The following is a 21,515-nucleotide window of genomic DNA, read 5'->3' on the forward strand; positions in this document are numbered from 1 at the left end:
GTGCTTCTGGAGAGTCGTTTGTGTCGCTGAGCTTGTGAAAGTCGATTAAATTAAAAGCACAACCCGCACAGTTCTGCTGATATGACAGTTCATTACATAAGTAAATGATCTGAATATTGTTGCTTTTCTCTTTAGCGTTACAGCTACAACACTGGACTAAATTCAGTGTGACTTTTTTCAGGGCCTCTGGCAGGAGTCACGGCAGTACCACAGATCAGTACCGTGCACCTGAACACGAAGTATTTCTTTAAATGACCTCCATTTTATAACATACTGTAAACGTCACACTCTTGTTTCTCCTCCAATCAGAATCAGTATTAATGAGCAGTGTATGACCTATGCCGACATCTTCAGAGGGGTGTAACTCCAAAGCGTAGAAGGAGAACAGGTGTGAGCACAGTTTTAAAGATGCTTTGCAGCAGGTTGGGATCAGTGAGCAGGTAAAACCAGGGGCACCTTTGTGGCACTTTAGCCCACTAACCTTGTAGTTGCGCTCAGATGAATGTCTAAGGGTTATTTAGGTCCAGATCTTCCCCTTTGTGTAATTTTTACCTGTGTGAAATATCCAAATGGAAAGGCCAGCTTGCTAAGCTTGTTTAGCATGTTGCTAAGATGCAGTCTAACCCGTTTCTGAGACTGTGCTGGGCTACTTGAACTGAAGCCAGTAGCCTTTCACACTTCTTTGCTTGCCCAGTGAGGTCTGAGTCTTCACCTTGACCCCCATCCTCGGGGGCTGTCGTGAAACCTCTTCGCCGTCTCGTTGGTCATCAGAGATACTGCAGCTAAAGAGCCGTCAATTTCACCCTTTTTATGACCATGCTGCTCATTTTAATTCAAAGGTCGAGAGTCTTGTCATATATGCGCACACCGAGCCACCTCACGGGTTGCCTCAATCAAACCCAGATCAATCCCCCGTTAATCTCTGTCATCAGTACGACCCGTTTATCCATTTCAGCATCTACGGACGTCCCGGGAATACATCGATCATCGCTTCCCCTACCTCCAAATTAAACTCTGTCGTGAATTATCGCAGAGGGACAACAGAGCTGGCAAATTGTTTACATCTAATCAATATTCCAAGTAATCAATGCAAATTATCTGTATGCAGCGTGTGGAAAGACCGAGTGAGCTGAGAGACTGTTTTCACAGCGTAGCCTTTTTAATGGGAAGAGCTTTCAAACGGAATTGTCCAACTAGTCATTCAATGGCAGAATAATTTAGTACAAAAAGGACAGCGGTACAACCGTTCCAGTGAGACCAAAGACCGTAGATGGTTGCCAGGCAGCGAGCTGTCTAGGGAGGTAAAACCTCTTGTGGACTTCAGACGGATTGATTTATCAATTCAAGGCTAAGTGGAGCAGTAGAAAAGTGACGGTGATCAAAAATCTCATCCATAAACATCAGTCAGGGTGGGAGAAAATATTTTCCCGGCAGAAATGAGTTAAATCAGAATGAAGAAAGGGGTGATTTTGCTTTTGTTTAAGGTACCACTTGGTTTTATTATTACAATGCACACTCCAAAAGCAAAAAATAAAAGCCTTGGCATCTGCACACCCGACAACATCACGACCGTACGAGTCACTCGAGCCTGCGTCGACCCGTTGCTGGGTCGACCGCAGCGTACATTATTATTGCAAAGGGTCACTTTCAGTTGAACTCATCATCAAACAGAAGGACATAAAGAAATAAAAGTTGTGAATACATAAAATATGGATCATTCAATTCTTGAATAGTGGGAAATACACTTTAAATGCAAACACACACACAGAGTAAAATAAAACGTTAAAACATGTGACCCATGACAAAAAAATCAAAGTACATAACTGAACCAATAATTGAACTTCTAAGCTAAGATTTTACAAATCACAGAAGACTAATCTTGAATCATTTTCTCGTTTTAATCATTAATCGATTTGAGGCTGTATCAAAAACTCTTGTAAAAAGAAAATTAAAACGTGATCTTATTGTTTCGGTGACTAATCGCATCCGCGTCTCGGCCTCCGTCGTCTCCTCCGTGAAATCTAGAATGGGATTATCTGTACAGTCCCGCGTGGCGTTCCCCATCCGAGTGGAGAGAAGAACTGCCTCGTTACATAAAAAAATAATTCTCCCTGGTCCAAAATAAATTGCAGGGTTGTTCTTCCTGTTAGTATACAACGTGGAGGTGTGTACAAAAGGGCAAGAGTTGTGTTGCTACATTTAATAATTGATCTCCAAATCTCGTCAACCTGTCAACTAAATTTCTTTGTTGCTTCCATCTGATTGAGTCTGTCGGCTGTACTGAAGGGAGGAAGGTTCATGTTTGAATTGTGATATTAGTGTTTCATATATATAAACAAACAGGAATACAAAGCTCCTGCAGGTTATTTTAGTGAGGCAGTCCCTTTCTTCCACATTTCTTCGACCTCCAAAAAAATATAACAATCTATCATAACGTCTTCCAGATATACAGTGAAACCCAAAACCAATGGAACAAAAATTATTCTTCTTCTCTAAATCTTTTTAGGCTACCTTGTTATTCTCATCTTTACTACACATTGTGAATAAGGATAAAAACAGACAACTAGTGTTAAAAGGCAAACCGTATTGAATCTGAATAAACACGCCCGCTCATTCAAACACACACTCACGCACACACTTCGGCCTCCTATTGTCTTGTGTCGTCTGCAGGGCTGAATTGAGATCCTCGCGATAGCTTTTCTCATATTCGAAGGATCTGTCTCCCTTTATTAAAAATGCGAGCTGTCGCCTGCAGCGGTCTGATGACAGGACGCCGTCTTCTCGCATTATTTAAAAGCCAGGCAGAAGAAGAGTTAGGCAAACACTTCAGTCCAGAGGAAAAAGAAAAAAGAATCTTGGGCTAAAAAGGTGAAAAATAATCCAGTATCCAAACTCGGGAGAAAAGAAAATGCTGGGATGGGAGCGCACGTCTCCCAGTTGTTGCTTCAGACCAGCTGGTCGAACCAAAGCCAGTGTGATGAGAATTTGCTCGTCTTAGGCCACTGTAGTAGGTGGGCTACCACGAAAACAGTAGTCCCTCCCTGTGCACTGTAAAGCCCACCCAAATCATTGCGCCCCGACCCATCCCAAACCAAAGTCGCTTGAAGCCTTTTTGTACTATAGCACCTCTTGTCATCACTCCCTGCAAATGTCCAGACAGACGAACACCAGAAAGGAAACTGTCAGAGTTCCTCAGGCATCCTCACCCTCCGCCCTATCAGGGGAGGGTTAATAAAGTCTTAGGGCGGCACATAAGGAGGTGGAGATCTGTAGGGAGTTATGTTCTTCGGACGGGAGCCCTTGCCCTCCATAGGAGTGGTGAAGGGAGGAGGCGGTTGGTAGGGAGGCGCGTTGGGGTCGTCATCTTGCAGAGCCGTGTACTCCCCCAGCAGCTCCTGATTTAGGGGAGTGGTTTCTGGCGTGGCCATGTTGGGGTATTCAGGGGGTGGAAGTGGGGGCTTCTCTTCCTGGAGAATCAAGGGCATACTGGAGGATGGAGGTGGCTTGGAATCATCAAGTTCATCTGCAAAGATAATCGGCACACCTTTCTTAATGAAGGTGGCCTGGTCCTCGATGGTAAGCTTGCCCTTTCGTTTCTTTCTATAGCAGATCATTGCAATAATTCCTGCTATTAGCAATATTGCTGCCACCACCACAGCAGGAATGACCGTGTGGAGATAGACGTCATCTGCGCTATCCTGGCTTGATCCCACAGCTGGAGTGACAGCTGGAGGTTCTGGGATATCGATGTCTCCTGGTGGGATGAAGGAATACATTCGGCAGCTTGCCCTCCCCTTCACCTTGACGTCCAGTGGTTTGAATTCGGGGTCCATTATGTGCTTGAAGCTCTGTGAGGGTCTTCCATCAGAATTGGCCAGCGTCCTGCTCATGACTAAGATCTGCTCCTTTGGACATGGATGCTGAGGCAGGCTGGTGTTCGTCCACTCCACCACAATGGACCCTTTGGTGATGTTCCTTAGACTCACCGTGCTGCTGTTGCGGTCCCCGAGGACATATGCCAGCTTTTTAACCAGGAGGATCTTCCTGTGGATGTTGTTCGTTACAGACCGTGGCTCACCCTCAAATCGTGCCGTAAATATAACGGGCGTTTTGTCATTGGTTGGCCAGCGGTTTACGCGTACCTCAAAAGCATCAATTGCATTGAGGTCACCTTTGTCAGCTGCCTGCATGAAGTATTCATGTTTTCCCACATGCTGGACATCAGGCAGTCCATACAGGAGTTGGCTGGTCGTGTTGAACTGGATCCAGGAGTCCTCTGGAACTATTTCATTATGGTTTTGTCGAAGGGTTAATCGCAGCTTATCTGTCGTTCCATCCTCTTTGTCAAAGAATGTATCAGATGGGATCTTGACTTCAAAATAAGTGCCGACCAATGCATTGACCTGGTCGATGGGGTTCCTTAACTCGGGCTTTTCGTTGAATGGATCTGGAACAGTGCGTGATGTGGTGGTCATAGGAGACTTTGTTGTGGGGGTCTTTGGCGTTCTGAATGCTGGTGTGGTTGTCTTCTGCTTCCTTCCTGGTTTCCTGGTAGGTTTTCTGGTGGATGTGGGTGTGGAGGCTGTGGCTGGTGTGGCGGTGGGTTGTACATAGGTAGGCCTGGTCATGCTCGGCTGGATAGCAATGCTGCTGGTGGACTCCATGACCTTCGTTGGCTGGGAAGGTCCCGTAGTCGGAGTGTGAGCAATAGGGTCACGTACTCTAAAAGTAGGCTTTCCCGGAAGCGGGACGGGACCTCTCACGGGAGGGGCAGAGCTTTCAGTCGGTGCAGCAATAGAGGGAGAGGAGAGGGTTGGGATAATTCGCACTGGTGGCTCCACTGCAGTTGTTGGAGGAGGCACAACCAGAATAGGCGTCGGAGTGTTGTTTAGTTGTCGTCTCACTCGTTTGGGGACATGAGGTTTCTTGTTAGCGATGTGCCAGCCCACCACGGGGTAACCCAGCTTGGCTGACATTGTGCCTTCCTTTGCAGGACCCTGGACGCTGTTGATATCTGGGACTGTGCTCTGGTCCAGCGAGCAGCCGAGCTTCCAGGACAACAGAGCGCCGTTCTCCACCACCTGGAGAGACATCAGAAATGTTGATTAGATGTTTACCAGTTCAACCCATTGGTGACTATTAGAATTATTTATAAGTAGCTGCACAAGGTAACTAATTTTGTTCTATAAGAAGCCCTTCAAATTGACACAAACTGCTCAGTTCAGAAAAGAGCTTTGAGGGGTACTGCTAGTAGAGTGAAATGACTATTCACTCACCTTTTTGGCATTCCCAGGTCCAGCCATAAACGCAGACATGTCAAACAGCCTGTTGTTGACCACAGGGAGCATCTTCATGTACTGAAGCCCAACACCAGAGAAGCTCCTCATGTTATCCAGAAGCTCTACCCTCTGCTCTGAGCTCATCTTTGTCAAATCAGCATCCAGGATCACTGTCAGCACTGTGACCGGTTCCTCGTTCCCACACATGAACTGTTGGACGTCATTTTCAGTGGACGCCTGGTTAGACGTCAGCTGAGCTGAATCTGAATCCAGGCAATCTTCAGGGTGCACTGCGATGGAAAATACCTCTGAAGAAGACGAGGATTTAGTGTGGTTGGAGATGGACACGGTGATGTAGTGAACACCTTTATCCTCTTCCAAAGGTAGACCTTGCAAGATTCTGCTGCTGGCATCCCAGTGCAGCCATTCTGGGAGCGAGTCCTTACCCATCTCTGTAATCTGGAAGACAGAAGAGGGGGGAAAAAAAAGAGCCAGATAATTATATATATTAGCTAGCTTAACGGTTTTAGCATGTAGCTACAAAATATCCAAAAAACTGGGTTGGAAGGGGAGTTGGAGATGTACTATGATGTGGTTTGGTTTAGGCCAGGGGTGGGCAACATTTTAGATGTGTCCTTGATCCAACACAGCTGATTTAAATGGCTAAAAGTTCTCCAGAGGCCTGGTAATGAACTAATGATTTGATTCAAGTGTGTTGACCCAGGGTGAGATCTAAAACCTGCAGACCCTCGAGCCCTGGAGTTGGACACCCCAGGTTTAGGCTCTAATCAAACATGATTTCTGGTCAGCTTTGACAGTAGTCTAACAGTATCAGAAGACAGGTATGAAAGTTTTGGGACCTCTCTACTTCAATTTTGCAACGAACCCGATGTAAACGTAGCTTCTTTGTGTAAATCTGAAACGGCCCCTCGGTGCTCGTGCCGCTAGCAGTCAACCACAAATGTTGATGCTCAAATATAAATCATAGTTTGTCATCAGCGTCTGCATTAACATAACCCCTACGTCAACCATAAATCCAGTTTAAGCCTTCCTCCTTCAGCGCATATGGACACACTCAACAGAATTGTAATTTAAACCCGACTAAAATTAAAATAACTCGGCCAATTACACGGCTGGGGACGCCCACATGGCAGGAGGCTGATGGAGAGAAATGGATCGCAGGGGACTGACAATGCATCCGTGCACATAAATTCAAAAACAAGAGCGAATGCATCCTGCGCCGCCTCCCCGCCCCCGACCCTCCACCAGCCCCTACAAGTTAATTCTGCGGCTAATAAATCCTGGTTGATAAATTATGTAGAGGCAACGCTCCCTAGACACATCATTAATGCTCTAACCAGCACACACGCGTCGCCGGGGGAAAACACACACAAACACACAAACACACACAGCCATGCAAACAGTCGAACACACACACAGAAGCCTATTTTCCATGAGAGGTGCAGCGCATGTGGCCACCTCAACAAAAATCAAAAGCATGCCAGCAGCTGGACTTCTACCAGTTACCCCCTCGTGGACAACAAGTCTCCTAAATACCCCCCTTCACGCCCCCTGCTGGATAAGCGCCCTCAAGCCTTCTCTGGCAAACTCTTGGATCTCGTCCTTTTTTCCAGAAGCAGAGCAAACAGCAAAGGGACATAGTGGAAATAAGTTGTTCCAGTCATTTTATTTATATCTTCCTGCCTTTTCTTTGTTGCCTCGCCTGCTTTTCTCATCCTCAGTTTCCCGTCAACTTCACTCTACTTCCCTTTCTTTCTGCATCGCCATGCTCTCCTCTTTAGTCCCGCCTTCCTTTTCCTTCTGTCATTTCAAAGTGTCACGATTAAAATCTGATGCTCCTTTTCCCCGCCGCCAGATAAAAGCTCATTTCTGGATGTCACGATTCAGCTCGAAAATTATTACTGCAGGAAAACAAATTATAGATACAGTTCTGTCCACATAATTATAGATTACAGAAAAGCAGACAGGGCCCATTATAACCGACACTTGAGCTTCATAACATAGGCTGTTTGAAACCAGCAGCCTTCTGCGATGCTGCGCGGCGAGCAGCAGAGACGGCAAAAATATCAGAACGGGTCAACGGCTGGAAATCAAGAAACAAAAATCTTCAGCTTCCTCGGCTGATTGAGTTTGTCACAAAGTGTTCTCCAAAGACAGAACTTCAAACCAAACGCCTTCTGACACGGCGCTGCAAATTAAATCACAAAGAGACGACGAAGGACAGGCGAACTGTCGGGCAGCGATCTCCTCCAACTCGTCTCTAATTGTTCGGTAAATTGCTTAATTTGTGTCCGAATAGCAGAAGGATGATCGCTTACTTAAGAGTTGCTAATTAAATATGAGTGTGAGGAAAAAACACGGGTGATCATTTCACTTATCGAGGCCTATATCAGGAAAAACTCACTGCTGTGCTGTGTTAGTACCGTACCGGAGCCCCAGTAACACCAAACTGGGCCCCAGGTCCAGACAAACACAAAGGAACCGTTGCACCCCAATAAACATATCACCCTTTATACAGACATTCAAACAAATAATATTCAGTAAACCTAATTTTAGTAATTACTATATTTTTATGATCTCATTTCTTATTCTGCAGGGATGTAACTCCCTGGTGGGCTGTGAAGGTACTGCAGGTTAAAAAAAACTATTCAAAATCCTTAATTCTTATAAAGGTAAAAAAATGACAAAAGTTAAAAATTTATATGACTTATTCCCTGAGGATTAAGCATAAAATCAAATTATAATCTTTGGTTTAATTCTTATATCAGGCAGTAGGACAGCATCCATTGGGACTCGTTCGTCTATTAAAATCTTCCTTTGGACTTCAGTTTTCAATTTTGAAAAGAAGTTAAAAGACTGAAGCACGAATGTGAAGTTTAAAAATGATTTATTCTTCATTTTGGGGGTGCGTTTGATCCCAAATTCACTGAAGAGACTTTAATTTGAAAAGTAAAGCTGCTGATGAATCAAATTCAAGAAATGAATGAAAGGAAACACAAAGGGAACAGTTCATTTTCCTCTCGTGTGATGATCAGAGCCGTGATTACAGGTTCGGGTCGGCTGCAGAACATTTTCATTCTTCACATGATCCCAACAAGCGTTAAGATATTAGCAAATAAAAATGGAGCGATTCACTGATTCACCTGAGATGTGAATTGGACTTGTGTGTAGCTTTTTCTGGCAGTTTCCTGTTATTTTTGGACATTTCACAATTAAAAGGCGCTCGAGTAAATTCATCTCCACTTTAGTTTATTGTGGATCTCAGTTCTGAGGACTTCTCTTCCTATATGCATTTTTATATGCAGGAAAAATCCTGGTGAAATATAAAAAGCTCCTGCTGCTTGCTACCAGGCATCCACCACAGGGTGAAGACATGTCGGGAGAACGTGACGAGAGTGGAGCAGAAAATAAAAGATGACAATGAGAGGTGGTGCTGAATGATAAGCTGCAGGCCAGCTGTTCCCGTTAGCTGTGTGGATACAAACGGCAGATGAAGCTAGTCAAACCTGATGTTTTTTTTACTAAAAAACCCCAAAAACCCATCTTCCTGACCCGACTGACACTAAAACGGCAGCGGCACAGGCCCGACTCCAGCTGTGATTGGGTAAGCGCATCCCCTCCACAGCACATTCCCCAAAGCTGCTCTCCGAGGCAGCGTTCCTGGCTCGGCGTACGTTAAAACAGAACACAACAGCACCTTTTTAACTCCTGCATGAACCCAGCAGAGAGCGTGGAGTTTCCCGCTTCCCTAAAAGAACATGAAAAATACATCAAATCCTCTCAAAATGTCAAGAAAAATATTTCACATCTTTTCCTGGCACAAGTCTGCGGCGCAGAGGAGTTTGATGTTTGGCCCTAAAGGTTATCGTGCGCTCTCACGGGCTACTCTGGCTTCCCTTCTTCCTCCCATTTAGCAAGCACCTCTGGCGAGGTTACAGCCCAAGCTCCTCTGAACCAGCCGGGAAACTTCGGGAGGATTGGTCTGCAGAGGAGAATGGAGGGCGCTAAACCGCTTTGTGGGACATTATTAAAGGTGAAGGCGAGGGATGTACGGACGTACCGAAGCAGCGAGCAGGATGAGAACCTTTCAGAGCTTCGGTTAAATGCTCGAGGACTTTACAGCAGAGAGTTCCTTTGCATCCAAAAAGACTTAATGCTTAATGATGACGTTGGTGCTTTATGGCCGATTCAAAGACCGAATCACTGACATGCAGACAGAGGTGTGGATGCCCCCCCACCCCCCCACTTAAAAGACTTAATTAAAGCCAAATACGTGATAATCTCAAAGTTGGGACTTGTTTCATCGTCTTTGAAACAAGTCCCAACTTTGTGGCTGACACATGCGTCAGCCACAAAGCCACCATGACTATCAGCTGCAACAAACTAGGCAGAAAATGTATTTGAAGTCTGTGTGAGCGACAGCCATGAAACACGAGGAGACGTTATCGCATATCAGCAGCATCATCCTCGTTTTCCTGCGCGTCGCCGGGCTCGCTCGCTCTGCAGGCTCAGCTTCCTCATTCAGAGACGCAGCCTGGACAAAAAGTCAGAGACGGATCGCAGAGTATTCGCAGTGTGTCTGACGTGCAGAGGGCATGAGCTTTATTTTGACCTCTGGCACGTAGGCGTGGACACTAGCAGGCTCTTTAACGAAGCACTTCTAGTTCGAGCCCAGTGTTTGAGTTTTCATTCCATTAAAGTCATTTTTAAATGAAATGAAATTGAATATATTTTATAGAATTATATTTTTAATGTTGGCCGTGTTATATTATTTATGTTCTATGACCTACATTAGCTGTTGTAAACGGGCCGCAGCGTCTCTGCCTGAGAGTAAACAAAGGTTTTCATGTCCTCTCTGACCAAAAGGACCCTCGTTGATAGCATCACAGTTGCTACGCTACAGGAGCAGCGCTTTTATAGACCGTCCCACCCGGTTCTGGCTTGTGAAGGTGTGGCCTGCATTAGCCACGCCCTGGATTTGGACACAGGTAACACGTGTTAACAATCACAGGTGGTGTGACACATAATTAACTTCACTTCTGTCCTCACTCTCTTCACACCCGGCGCTCTAATGACCTGATAATATGGCACATAGATACACCGCCTTTATGAAACACTGGACACACACACACACACACACACACACACACACACACTTTTGTTACCTCGAGAAAAATGCAATCACAGAGCTCTTTCAAAGAAGTCCAAGAGAGGGAGCGAGCGCGAGGCAGATAGACTGAGATAGTGACAAAGACAGGAAGCAGGAATGAGTGAGAGAAAGAAAACGAGAGGTCAAGCAAGAATAATGAGAGAGAAAATGAGGGAGAGATCTCCTAAACATGGACATATTACGAGGAGGCGTCGAGTCTCGCAGCAGAAAGAAAGCAGCTCATTGTCGCAGCGAGAGGCGAACGCCGAGAAAGGAGTCCATTGTTACGGCGGACCTGGTGACAGCTCCACAGATAAGCCTCATATTTGGGAGGAGGACGAGGATGAGGAGGTGCAGCGGGAGCACAGTGATGCGATATGATGACTTGGGGCGAAATGAACCTCAGAGTGAGATGAAGGAGGACAGAGGGAGCGTGAAGGGAGGAAGAGAAGGAGGAATGATGGGGGGAGCAGAGGAGTGTAAGGAAATGCAAAGAGGGGAGAAGTAGAGCGAGGTGAGAGGCTCAGCGTGGGGCGAGTGAGAAAGGTTGCATTCAGAGAGCAGGCGGGTGGGGGGGTTGCAGGAAACCTGCAGAGGGAGAGAGGGCAAGATGGGAATGGCTGCCTGGCACAGTCGAAGGTTTCCAGTGGAAAATATGAAGACGGACGGACGAGCTATTGGGGGGGGCTTCAGCTGGCCAACAGGCAGGCGGATGTTTATGGGGGGAAATCCATCTTAGAGCCTATTTTCTGCTGTTAAAAATTCGAGGCCCCGTCCACAGCAGGCACACTCACACTCTCGCGGTGCAGTCAAGGAATTGGAAATATATGAGCAGCGAGGGCCGCGAGCTGTCCAACTCCCAAATGTCAGCTTGATCGCAAAAAACAACCAAGTTTTTAAAATGGAAAAGTTCTGAGATCGGAAAATGGGTTTAAAGGCAGTTCGATACGAACGCCGCTCTCCAAATTCACTATGGAGAACACTCAAGCCATTTTCACACAGGTCACTGTGGACTTTTTCCCCACAGTCGTCCTTCTGTCATGCGGCACAGGAAACACATTCTGCACTCCTGGAAATACTGTTTGTTATAGGTGACGGGGTCTGACGAGGCACCGCTCAGGAGCCACACGGGACTGAGCCAGGCTGAGCGCAGCATCTGCACAGCACCTCTGTCTGACACCTCAAAGGCTTCGGCCTCTACGGCAGCATGGCAGTAAAGACGTCCAACAACAGGAGGTCATCCTGGGAGCGAGGACTGAACCCTGGACTTTTACCCCGGAGGCAACAGCTTTGTATTTGGGACCGTTTACTTTAACTGGAATGACTCTAACACAGCTTCATACAACATGCCTCGTTCACCCATTCATACAAGCACTTGCATCTGTGCTCAAGTCCTTTCTATCCACCAATGACACGCATTCATACTCTGATGGATGCAACTTTGTGTTAGTAATATTGTCCAAGGACATTCGACATGTAGATGGGAGCAGCCGTGGATCAAACCACCAACCTGCTCTACCTCTGTGACTTATGCCGGGCAGTATTTTAGCAATAATTTGGTTTCCTGGAACCGTTTATTAAGTGTCAAGTCTGAGCCTCAGTTAAGCTTAGAACACCATCATCTTTGGCGTTTTTCATCAATGGAACTGCTTCTTCCTGGTAAAAGGAAGTTTTTCCTTCCCACTTTCGCCAAGTGCTTGATTGTAGGAGTTTTCCCTGTATGATTGTAGGATCCTTACCTTACAATAAACAGCGCCATGAGGCAACAGTTCTCGTGTTTTGTTGTTAGTTTTATATTTTACAATAAAGGCTATCTATATTCTATGATTATATTCTATATTATTATATTATATTCTATATTCTAGTAGAAATAACCGAACTGAACTGATACCACCCTTTGTTCTGATTTTCTAAGCGCTCATTCACGGGACTGTTACCTGCACAAACATGTGATCAGTACTGCAGTTCCTGCTGGCGAATTCGGACGAACAATGAAAATCATACAGAACACACACACGTGGAAAAAACACAGATTTACACACAGCTACAGAGGTAAGTTAGACACAGTGCTGGTTTGTAATCTGCTGAAAGCTTTAAGGTATCAAACAAGATTTTCCATTCTCAGTATAACTAAAAAGAGAAGTGTTAATGTCGGCATTTCTCCAATAACAGCTGCAATATGCAATTATTATAAATTATATATACCTGCATTATAAACCAAAATTGAATTAATACATCCTCAAATATAAAAATATACACCCAGAACTCTGCATGTTTGTGGAAGGTGGGTTTACTTCATGGTCATAAAGTCAAACAGGGGTGTAGATTCCCACAGATGAAACACGTTCCAGGAAAAATATACTCTTCCTATTAACAGGCTCTATTTCAGGATCAATGTGGGATCCACAGGAATCAGCGGCATCAGGAAGACATTATGGGCTGTGGGAGTTTAAGAAGTCATTAAAATGTTTGCGACTGCTGCGCACAAGTTTGCAGTTACACGCACACGTGTGTGCACGTCACACACACTCATAACCACACACACGCGCCTATTATAAAGTCGTTAAAGTATGACGATGAAGCGGCTCTGGGCTACAAAACCTGTGCTGAAGTATGCGCTCTTTATATCACACACACACACACACACACACACTGTGGAAAACCCGCCCGCCAAGGCCTGCGGCACGCTCACAAAGCTCTCCTCCTGTGTCTCTCTATCCCTCTCTCTCCGTTTTCTTGCCGTTACAATAACGAGCCAACAGAAGCCGGCCATTGTGGGACTCCAGCTGTGTGGGTGAGAGATTCAAAGGGAGGGAAGAGAAAGATGTGCGTGCATCAGCCGCTCCTGCAGGAGGAGAAAAGACGAGTGTGTGAAGCGGCCGAGAAAAAAGGTTGCAGGAGAGTGTGTGTCGTGTTATGACAAGGACGAGTGGAAGGCGAGCGAGGAGCCGAGCGCACAGCTTGCGGCCTTTGCAGAGACCGTCCGAGGCTCGACTTAGCAAACACGACGGAGCCGAGCTTCCTACCGCGCTACGCCGGACGCGCGAGCGAGGAAAATGAAACCGTGTAAACAAAGCCAGCCGAGACAGATGTGTGTGTGAGAGCAGAGAAGCTGAGCTGGAAGGGCAAAGAAAATGAAAGACTGCATATAATGTACATGCACGTGTACTGTGTGCTAAAAACAATAAACGTGTGTGTTTGTTATCTTGTCTCAGCGTGTGGCTCGGTTTTCGCAGACTCTCACTTTCAGCTCTGACTAATGCTGCAGCCCCACCACACCACAATTACTCACCACACACACACACACACACACACACACACACACACACACACACTATCCTCAGCAGTAGAAAATGTTCCACTATCTCTTTACTCTCAGCCTCACGAGGAAGGCAGAGCACAGGAGTACACACACACCTACACACACACCCACATCTTCATCTTCCTCTGCAGCGCTCGAACACAAATACCTCAGAATAGAGACTGGCCTAAATATCTGTCAGCCGATGAAACAGATCTGCTCTCCAAAGCCGTCCTCTAAAATGACATGGTACCTCCGTCTCCACAATTCTCTCCATCTTCCATCTTTGTCTCTTAAATTTATTTTCTCCCTGTTATCTTTCCTGGAACCTCACCTTTCCTCACCTTGCATCTTGTAAACTCTTCCCGTTCATTACTGAACTCGAGCAGTCTTATTCTGTTTACTGATGACACAAAGTTATTCCATTTTTCACTGAAAAAAGTTGCCAAACACAAAGCAAACACCTGGGGTGGAGGTGGGTTGCAAAGTGGCTTGCAGGAGCACGCTGAAGCGGCTTAAATGGCGTGTCCTGCGTCAGCCGCAGATGACCACATGGCCTCGGTCACATTTGCTGAACGTGTACGCTCGTCTCGCCGTTGAATTATGTCAGCGGCTGGGATTTAAGGCATCAGCTGGAAAAATATGTCTAAAAAATGACATAAAATCTCAAAAAGTAGCAAAAGAGAAAACGGTGCTCACAGCATTACAGTCCTGAGTGAGCCGAGCGAGAGACTCAGCAGTGATTCACAGTAAAGAGTAAACTAAAGACAGCGCTGTGGGCCAAATAAGAACGCTGTTAAATCCTTTGTGACACGGCTACAATGGAGGGAAAAAAATGGACAATTAAGCACACGTCACACAAAGTTACGCTCCCATCATTTCTTCTGAGATGTGAATAAAAGGAGCTCAACCACAATTCGATTTGCTCTTCTGTTTGACGGACTCAGTTTCCCACCGGCCGTCTTCATCGGGAGACCTGACAGAGCGAGCGCGTCCTTAAAGACGACGGACTCGGCCGAGGCCTCGCTTGTCCCCAGGTCAGCAATTACGCCCTTTTTCTTTGCTGAATAAAACATTAGCCCTCTATATCCGGCTAACGAGCTTTAGTGCCGACACCAGCCATTAAATTTGAAACGCGGTGCTCAGGGATAATGAGAGACACGGTATAGAGCGTCCTTCTTTTGAAGCGGCGGTGACGCTGAATGCTGCAGCCTGAAGAGGAGACAGAAATAAGATCGGTTTGAGATGAGAGGAACGACACGGACGGCCTCCTTCCAAGTCGAGATTTCAGCCTGTTTATATTAACACCGTTGGAAGAGCGAGACCGAACAGAGCACACCGGGGTACTTGGGTACTGAAATCTAAGGCCATGTTTTTCTGGGGTATTTGTAGCCTTAACGATTGGCTGCCAAGTGTTTTCTGTGTGAGTGTGGAAAAAAAGTTGGCGTTCATCCTCCAGCTTCACTGTGCTAATGTTATGCTAACATAGCTGTGTCACTAGCAATCACGTAGCACAACATTATATACCAGCTAGCCCAACTTCAGTAACCCTAAAAACATCACTGCTGTTTAGTTTTCTGTCTTCATTTATGTTGGAAGTGGTAGCAGAGCTGTACGTTTGAATTAGTTTCAAAAATCTCTCAGTCAGAACATGCTATGAAATGTTTAGGTGGAAACTAGCGAGCAGATATTTTAGGCCATATCGCCCAGCCCTACGGTGCGCCTTAAAAAATAAGATAACTTCTACTTTCTTTAGCTTTAACTTTTTGTGCGATGGTTAGCATCTTCCTACCGCAGATGCCTTTCATGGTACAAAACGTTTCGTTGACATTGTTGTTTGTTGGCGAGAAAACTTACAAACATACAGTGCAGCACTTCAGAGTCACACTGCTAGCATCGAAGATTTATGTAAATTTGACAAGCTGAACGCATTCTGGACTGTACACACAGCACGAGATCGATTGACAATGAGAAAAAAAGCGTGCAAAATTGCACCAAAAAAATCAGCGAAACAGCGAGGCCGTGAAAGGTGAACCGCGTTATAGCGAGGGACCACTGTAATATATGCACAGCCACCCATTGGTCAGTGACATCTGGCGTTTGTTTCCAAATTGACCTTGATGTTGTTAAATGAGACATATTTCTACACCCTGCTCTAACATCCTGTACGGTTAAAGTACAGAGACAACTGTCTCTTATAGTCTTATGTGTAAATATGCTGGATATTTTTAATGGACTTTATACATTTCAGATTTAGATGTACTGATTTTTTTTACATTGTCAGTCTGACGGCCAGTAAATCCATTATGTTTGTCAGGTGCACTGACTGGTGTCAAGTGGCTTTTCTGTTCTATTCTATTGTATTCTATTAAAAGGAATAGTACACCGATTGGTTCTCTCTCACTGTGGATGGTTTGGGTTTAAACCTCAGGCCCAGCAGATCTGGTCTTCTAATCTAATTTGCGCTATTATTTCTTTTTTTCGGCAAAGCAGCCAAACCACAAAAGCCGACAGAGCCTGCATGTTGTGGAGGAAGCTGCCTGCTGACAGTGAATATGGGAGTGATTTCAGCTGATTGAAAAGGCTGATAGCATGTCACGAGGACTCTCTCCTGATTGGGTTGCAGGCACCTCAGTGAGACTCTGCCCAACATTCGGGCCGATGCCGTACTTTTCGAACTTTGTGCACACAGTGAAGCATCACTACTGCTTTGACTTATTAAGGCAGTCAACACACAATCTAAGACCGCAGCGTCTAAAAATAAACTGCCACTGTAACTTTCACACACCAAATATGGCTCGGCTCACCGAGCCTGGCAAACCAATGAAAGCAGCCCACCACGCTCCAGCTCCACTCCCCCTTTGGGCGACAACCAAGCATGCAGGAGGATCCCGGCCAGTCCAGAAGCCGTGGTTGCCTGGCTACGGAGGCACACACCAAAACAACGTCGCCGGGAGGCATTTTTTCAGCAGCACGAGCAGTATTTACTTTCAGAAACGAAACCACTGAAATGAGCTCCATCTTTCTCTGCCGTGCTTTTCTTTGGGAGGTTAGGGAGTCAAACGGTGGCTGTTTGGCAGTAATTATATGTGCTAAAGGTCAAAGGGAAATCACGCCCTGAAACCCAACACTGACATGAAGGCATCAATGTGAGTAGCAGAGAAGCAGCTTGACACTATGAGCAGGAGAGTCCCAGAATGTGAAGCGCACAAACCCTCATTTTAAACTGAGAGCCATCAAATTGTGAATGAATTTGTGGGAGCATATAATTTGGAACATATGAATCAAGAAGCCTCGCCTGCTGTATGTTTAATTACATAGCAACATGGCCACCGCCGTCCCGGTGCCAGTAAACCCATCGCACCGTGCTAGCTTACAGCTAGGGTGACTCATATGTTCTGGTGTGTTTTTATCTTTGGGTCGCCTCCTCCCTCCTGCTCTCTTAATACCAGTTTTCCACTGCTATCCTGCCAGCTAACAGCTCCGGAGCTACAGGGGCTCACAATGTAAGCCTGTCTGTAAAAAAAGACTGCAGGACAAGCAGAGAGGCCCGCGACAAAGAGTGACAATGCTGCCATTATCAGAGGAGAGCCTCGAGAGCCAGAATGAAAAGTTTTTGTGAGTAAAGAGACGTGGAAGCAAATGGAAAGAAGGGGAAATAACAGAATGACGGCTGCGGTTTTAAAACCCATCGAAAAGAAAATGCAGAGGGAGTCTGGCAAAAAAGGAGAAAATTACAGAGAAGGGAAAGAAAGAAAAATAATTTTTGCTCGTGCTTGTGTTGCAAGCTAATCTGCAGTAGCTGAAATGGGAGACAGATTGCTGATGTGGAAGAAAAAAGATGAAGCACAGAAAAGAAAGGGAGTTCCCTTCAGTCGTGGGCAGAGAGCGGTGGAAATTTAACAAGAAAAAGAGACGGCGAATGATTGGGGGGGGGGGGGGGGGGGGGGGGGCAGGAGGATGAGATCTAATTGAGAGGAGGGAAAAGGATACAGCGGGGAGGAGAAGAGAAAGTTAGTTTTCCCACCAAAATGCCCCCGAGGGAGCCGCCGTTAACAACAACAAGCCACTGTCTCCGTTCATCAGGAGGGGAGTGATCCAAACAGCGAGTCGATGTGTTCTGACAACCGCACGCACGCAGCCGCTTCCTCCCTGCGTGCAAACACACAGCAACACGCAGCCGCAAATATGCATGCATCTACAAGTGTGCGGCCACTTATTCTGCTGTATGTGTGCAGGAAACTTGAAGATTTGGCTGTTTAGATTTGGATCCACTAGTCCGTGTCATCGGGAAGAAGCGCACCCGACTCAAATTCAGCCTACAGCAGCACGGCGAGCCCAAGGAAGCGCCAAGAAGATGACGAGACAGGCCTAAAGAATCCCAGCTTTAACCTCCTTGGAGCTGGCGTACACATATGTGGACGTCACATTTTGGGTTATTTAGACCAAAATACTCAATTTTGCTCTATAAAGGGCATGAATCCACTTACGAGGATGTTATACTGCTACTGTTCTATCGAAATTTTAAATGAATATCCTCATATGTGGCAGCACGGTGGTACGGTGGTTAGCACTGTTGCCGCACAGCAAGAAGGTCCCGAGTTCAATACCACCATCAGGCCGGGGTCTTTCTGTGTGGAGTTGGCACAGACATGCAGACATGCAGCTTGTGGGGATAGGTTAATTGATTAATTCAAATTGCCCACAGGTGTGAATGCGGGAGTGAACGTGAGTGCGAATGGTTGTCTGTCCCTGTGTGTTGGCCCTGCTACAGACTGGTGACCTGTCCAGGGTGTACTCCGCCTCTCGCCCTATGACAGCTGGGATAGGCTCCAGCACCCCCCGCAACCCTGAAGAGGATAAGCGGAAGCGAATGGATGGATGGATGAAAAAATATCTGGTAATTCTTCGTTTTTATATTCATCAATCACCCCAAACATCAAAGAGAAATTAAAAATGCATGCCGTGGAAGAGTTCCGGTTTTAGGAAGTTAACATCACTGCCTAAAATGGTGCTAAGAGGTCTACGTTATCCTAACAGAGCACTTGGCTCTCGCTCTGCAGGCCTACTTGTTGTTCCTAGAGTATTTAAAAGTAGAATGGGAGGCAGAGCCTTCAGTTTTCAGGCCCCTCTTCTGTGGAACCAGCTTCCAGTTTGGTTTCAGGAGACAGACACTATCTCTACTTTCAAGATTAGGCTTCAAACTTTTGATAAAGGGCTGATCAGGTGATGCTGAATCAGCCACTGGCAACAAAAGACTCCCCCAAATCTTCCCACCGTTGCCAACTAACGGGATCTTTTTGGACACCAGCTCCACGCGGTAACAGCCGCTCCCTACAGTCTGCCAGCAGAGAACCATGTTGAGCCCATAACTGTGTCGTCTGTTGGAAACGTTGGTTCATGCTATAACAGTACGAAGTGTTAACATTATGGCACTTCAAATAATTTCGAGTCTCATATTAACCAAAATGCCATTTAATCATATAGTGTAGTATTAAGTGGACACGGCCCTGAAAAACAAAGGCATTAGACTCCGTGTCCTTCAGTGGTAGAAAGCTGTAGACTCTCGCCCACGAAAAAGTAGACAACAGGGGACCATCATTTACTGAGAAAGTTACTGAGACACTGTTGTTTAGAGTAGAATGGCGTAGCGGGTAATAAAACTGTTAAGCGTGCGTCACCATTTTGAGATCCGTGGCACCGTGTCATGCAGGACGCATCACCCTTCTAGAAGTATTGTGTAAGAGAATAAAAGTTGATGGTCTCCTGAGCAGTGGTTTGTCTTCCATCGGATGCCTCTGAGGAATCAAAAGAACTCGGTGAAGTGTTGATATTCAACAGAAGCTGTCCAAGCCCGACTGTTTGGTGTACAGTCTGCGTTTCCTTGGCAGCACAGTCAACAGCAGAACTATCAGGCGGTGCAGCGGCTGATATGAATGCACTGGCTTTCAGTGCAAACCATAACTTGGTGTGGTTTAAAAGCTGCTGCTGAAACCCTGACCATCAGCAGAAGGGACCAAAGGGGCTTCGGTGCTTTGATTGGGCAGCAGTCAAAGGTGCAGGAGGTGGACGGGGAAAGCAAGGTTGATGCATCTCTGCTTCGACTCCAGATCCAGATAAATGGTAGAAAAATACAGATAGACTTCTGACGAGGGTCACCTGCTAAACCATCCATCTGACTGAAGTAGTTCTAGTAACACTGAATAAGAGATTTCCAACACTGTCCACACTGAGCATGTGTCGGAGTGATTCACTCTCTCTTTCTCCAGCTCACACCTCCTCCTCCTCCTCCTCTGGGTGTGAGCTCAGATCTTTCAAGCAGAGCAAGACCAGCGTTTTACCAAATAAACTGTTTGTTATCCAGAGTTTTGCTTTGAGGCGCTTTTACGTGGAGGACAAAGACGCAGGGAGTGGAGGCGTGTTGGAGGGAGGGTGGGGGTCCTTCCACAAAGTAATTATGAAAGGGTTAGCTGTGAGTATCTGTCTTTAATCTTCATGCACAATCACAACATTGAGATAACAGAGCAGTACGCAGCATCTGCTCACAGGCAAACAGATGAATACCCACATAGGCTTCTTTCGTTTTCCGTGAACTGAAGCACAAAAGAATTTTCAGCTAGCGTCAGTTATTTCCTGGAATAAAAAAAGGAAAAGCGGGTAAGCGTGCTTTGCCTGCCAGCGAGCCCATCAGCCAATCAGCTAATTACGCTGGTAATTGCAGTAATGAGGCAATGGAGAGTGCTCATCTGCTGGCCAGAAAGCCCAAACTTCCAGCCACTTCCATTAATAACAGCAGAGAGAACCACAGCAGGGTCGTCGAGTCCCAGCAGCACCTGCACGCAGACGCCACGATCGCAAAGGTTCTGGCTCTCCAGCCGCTCTGAATGATAACATCCAAAATAAGAAAAGTAAGACCTCCTCTTCCACCTCTGTTTGGGCGCTCTGCAGTTTGCACACATCGTCCAAACCTTTTCATCTATTCCAATAGGGCTGCTCAATTAATCGAATTTTAATCACGATTACGATCTGGGCTTTCAACGATCATTAAAAATGACTGAGCCGATTATTAGCCCCTCCCTCATTTATCCGCGACACCTTAAAGGCCGGTCCGTGAAAATATTGTCGGGCATAAACCGGTCTGTGGCGCAAAAAAGGTTGGAGACCGCTGATTAAGAGGACCCGAGGGAAGCTCGGAAAGCTAAGCAGAAGTTATTTGGAGAGTGACTGCTGTTGGTTGAAAAGAGGTAAAAAAATAAAAAAAACTTCAGTGGTGTTGCACACTATTTTATATTATTTTTTTAAAGTCATTGTTAACCCTTTAAAGCCGGTCAGAGCAGCACGCTCCGTTTTGCGTAACTATTTTTAAATCCCTGTAGAACCTGAACCGTGTAAGCTAGTGCAATAATTTGTTTTGCATATGAAACCGGAGGAGTTGTACTTACATCTGATGCCATCAGCTTGTCCTCGGTCACGGTTTCCTTCCACATATAGCTTTGCAAAAACTGCATAAAAAGCGCTTGCAGGAACAAAAACATAATATTCCAGAAACACTTTGCCGATCCGATCAGCTGTTTGCAACACTTCCCACAGTGAAATGATGCACATGCTGTTTTCTTTGCAAATTTGCATCATAGGATTGTTTTTTGTTTTTCCTGCAGTATATAAAAATTGCTGTATCTCCAAAATAAAACTATGAAGACACTCAAAATAAATTTCCTGTGGTGGGAAACTATTTTTTGCAACTTTTTTGTATTTAAAGTTTTGA

The 21,515-nt window shown here is 45.9% G+C and overlaps 1 protein-coding gene across 3 annotated transcripts in view; it reads right to left on the reverse strand.

The window, feature by feature from the left end:
• Positions 1-1,464: 1,464 nt before the first annotated feature.
• dag1 (dystroglycan 1) overlaps positions 1,465-21,515 on the reverse strand; it is a 55,233-nt gene continuing 35,182 nt past the window's right edge. For all 3 annotated transcript variants that reach the window (XM_085457823.1, XM_085457824.1, XM_085457825.1), the window contains exons 3-4: positions 5,277-5,738; positions 1,465-5,081 (exon numbers count right to left, since the gene is read on the reverse strand). In XM_085457823.1, coding sequence (XP_085313949.1) covers positions 3,240-5,081; positions 5,277-5,738 — 2,304 coding nt within the window. In that variant the 3' untranslated portion in view covers positions 1,465-3,239. The remainder of the gene's footprint in view (positions 5,082-5,276; positions 5,739-21,515) is intronic.

Source organism: Copadichromis virginalis, linkage group LG5, assembly GCF_057382275.1.
Source record: "Copadichromis virginalis isolate Kocher_CV1m ecotype Utaka linkage group LG5, C_Virginalis_male_GT1.1, whole genome shotgun sequence".
NCBI lineage: Eukaryota > Metazoa > Chordata > Actinopteri > Cichliformes > Cichlidae > Copadichromis > Copadichromis virginalis.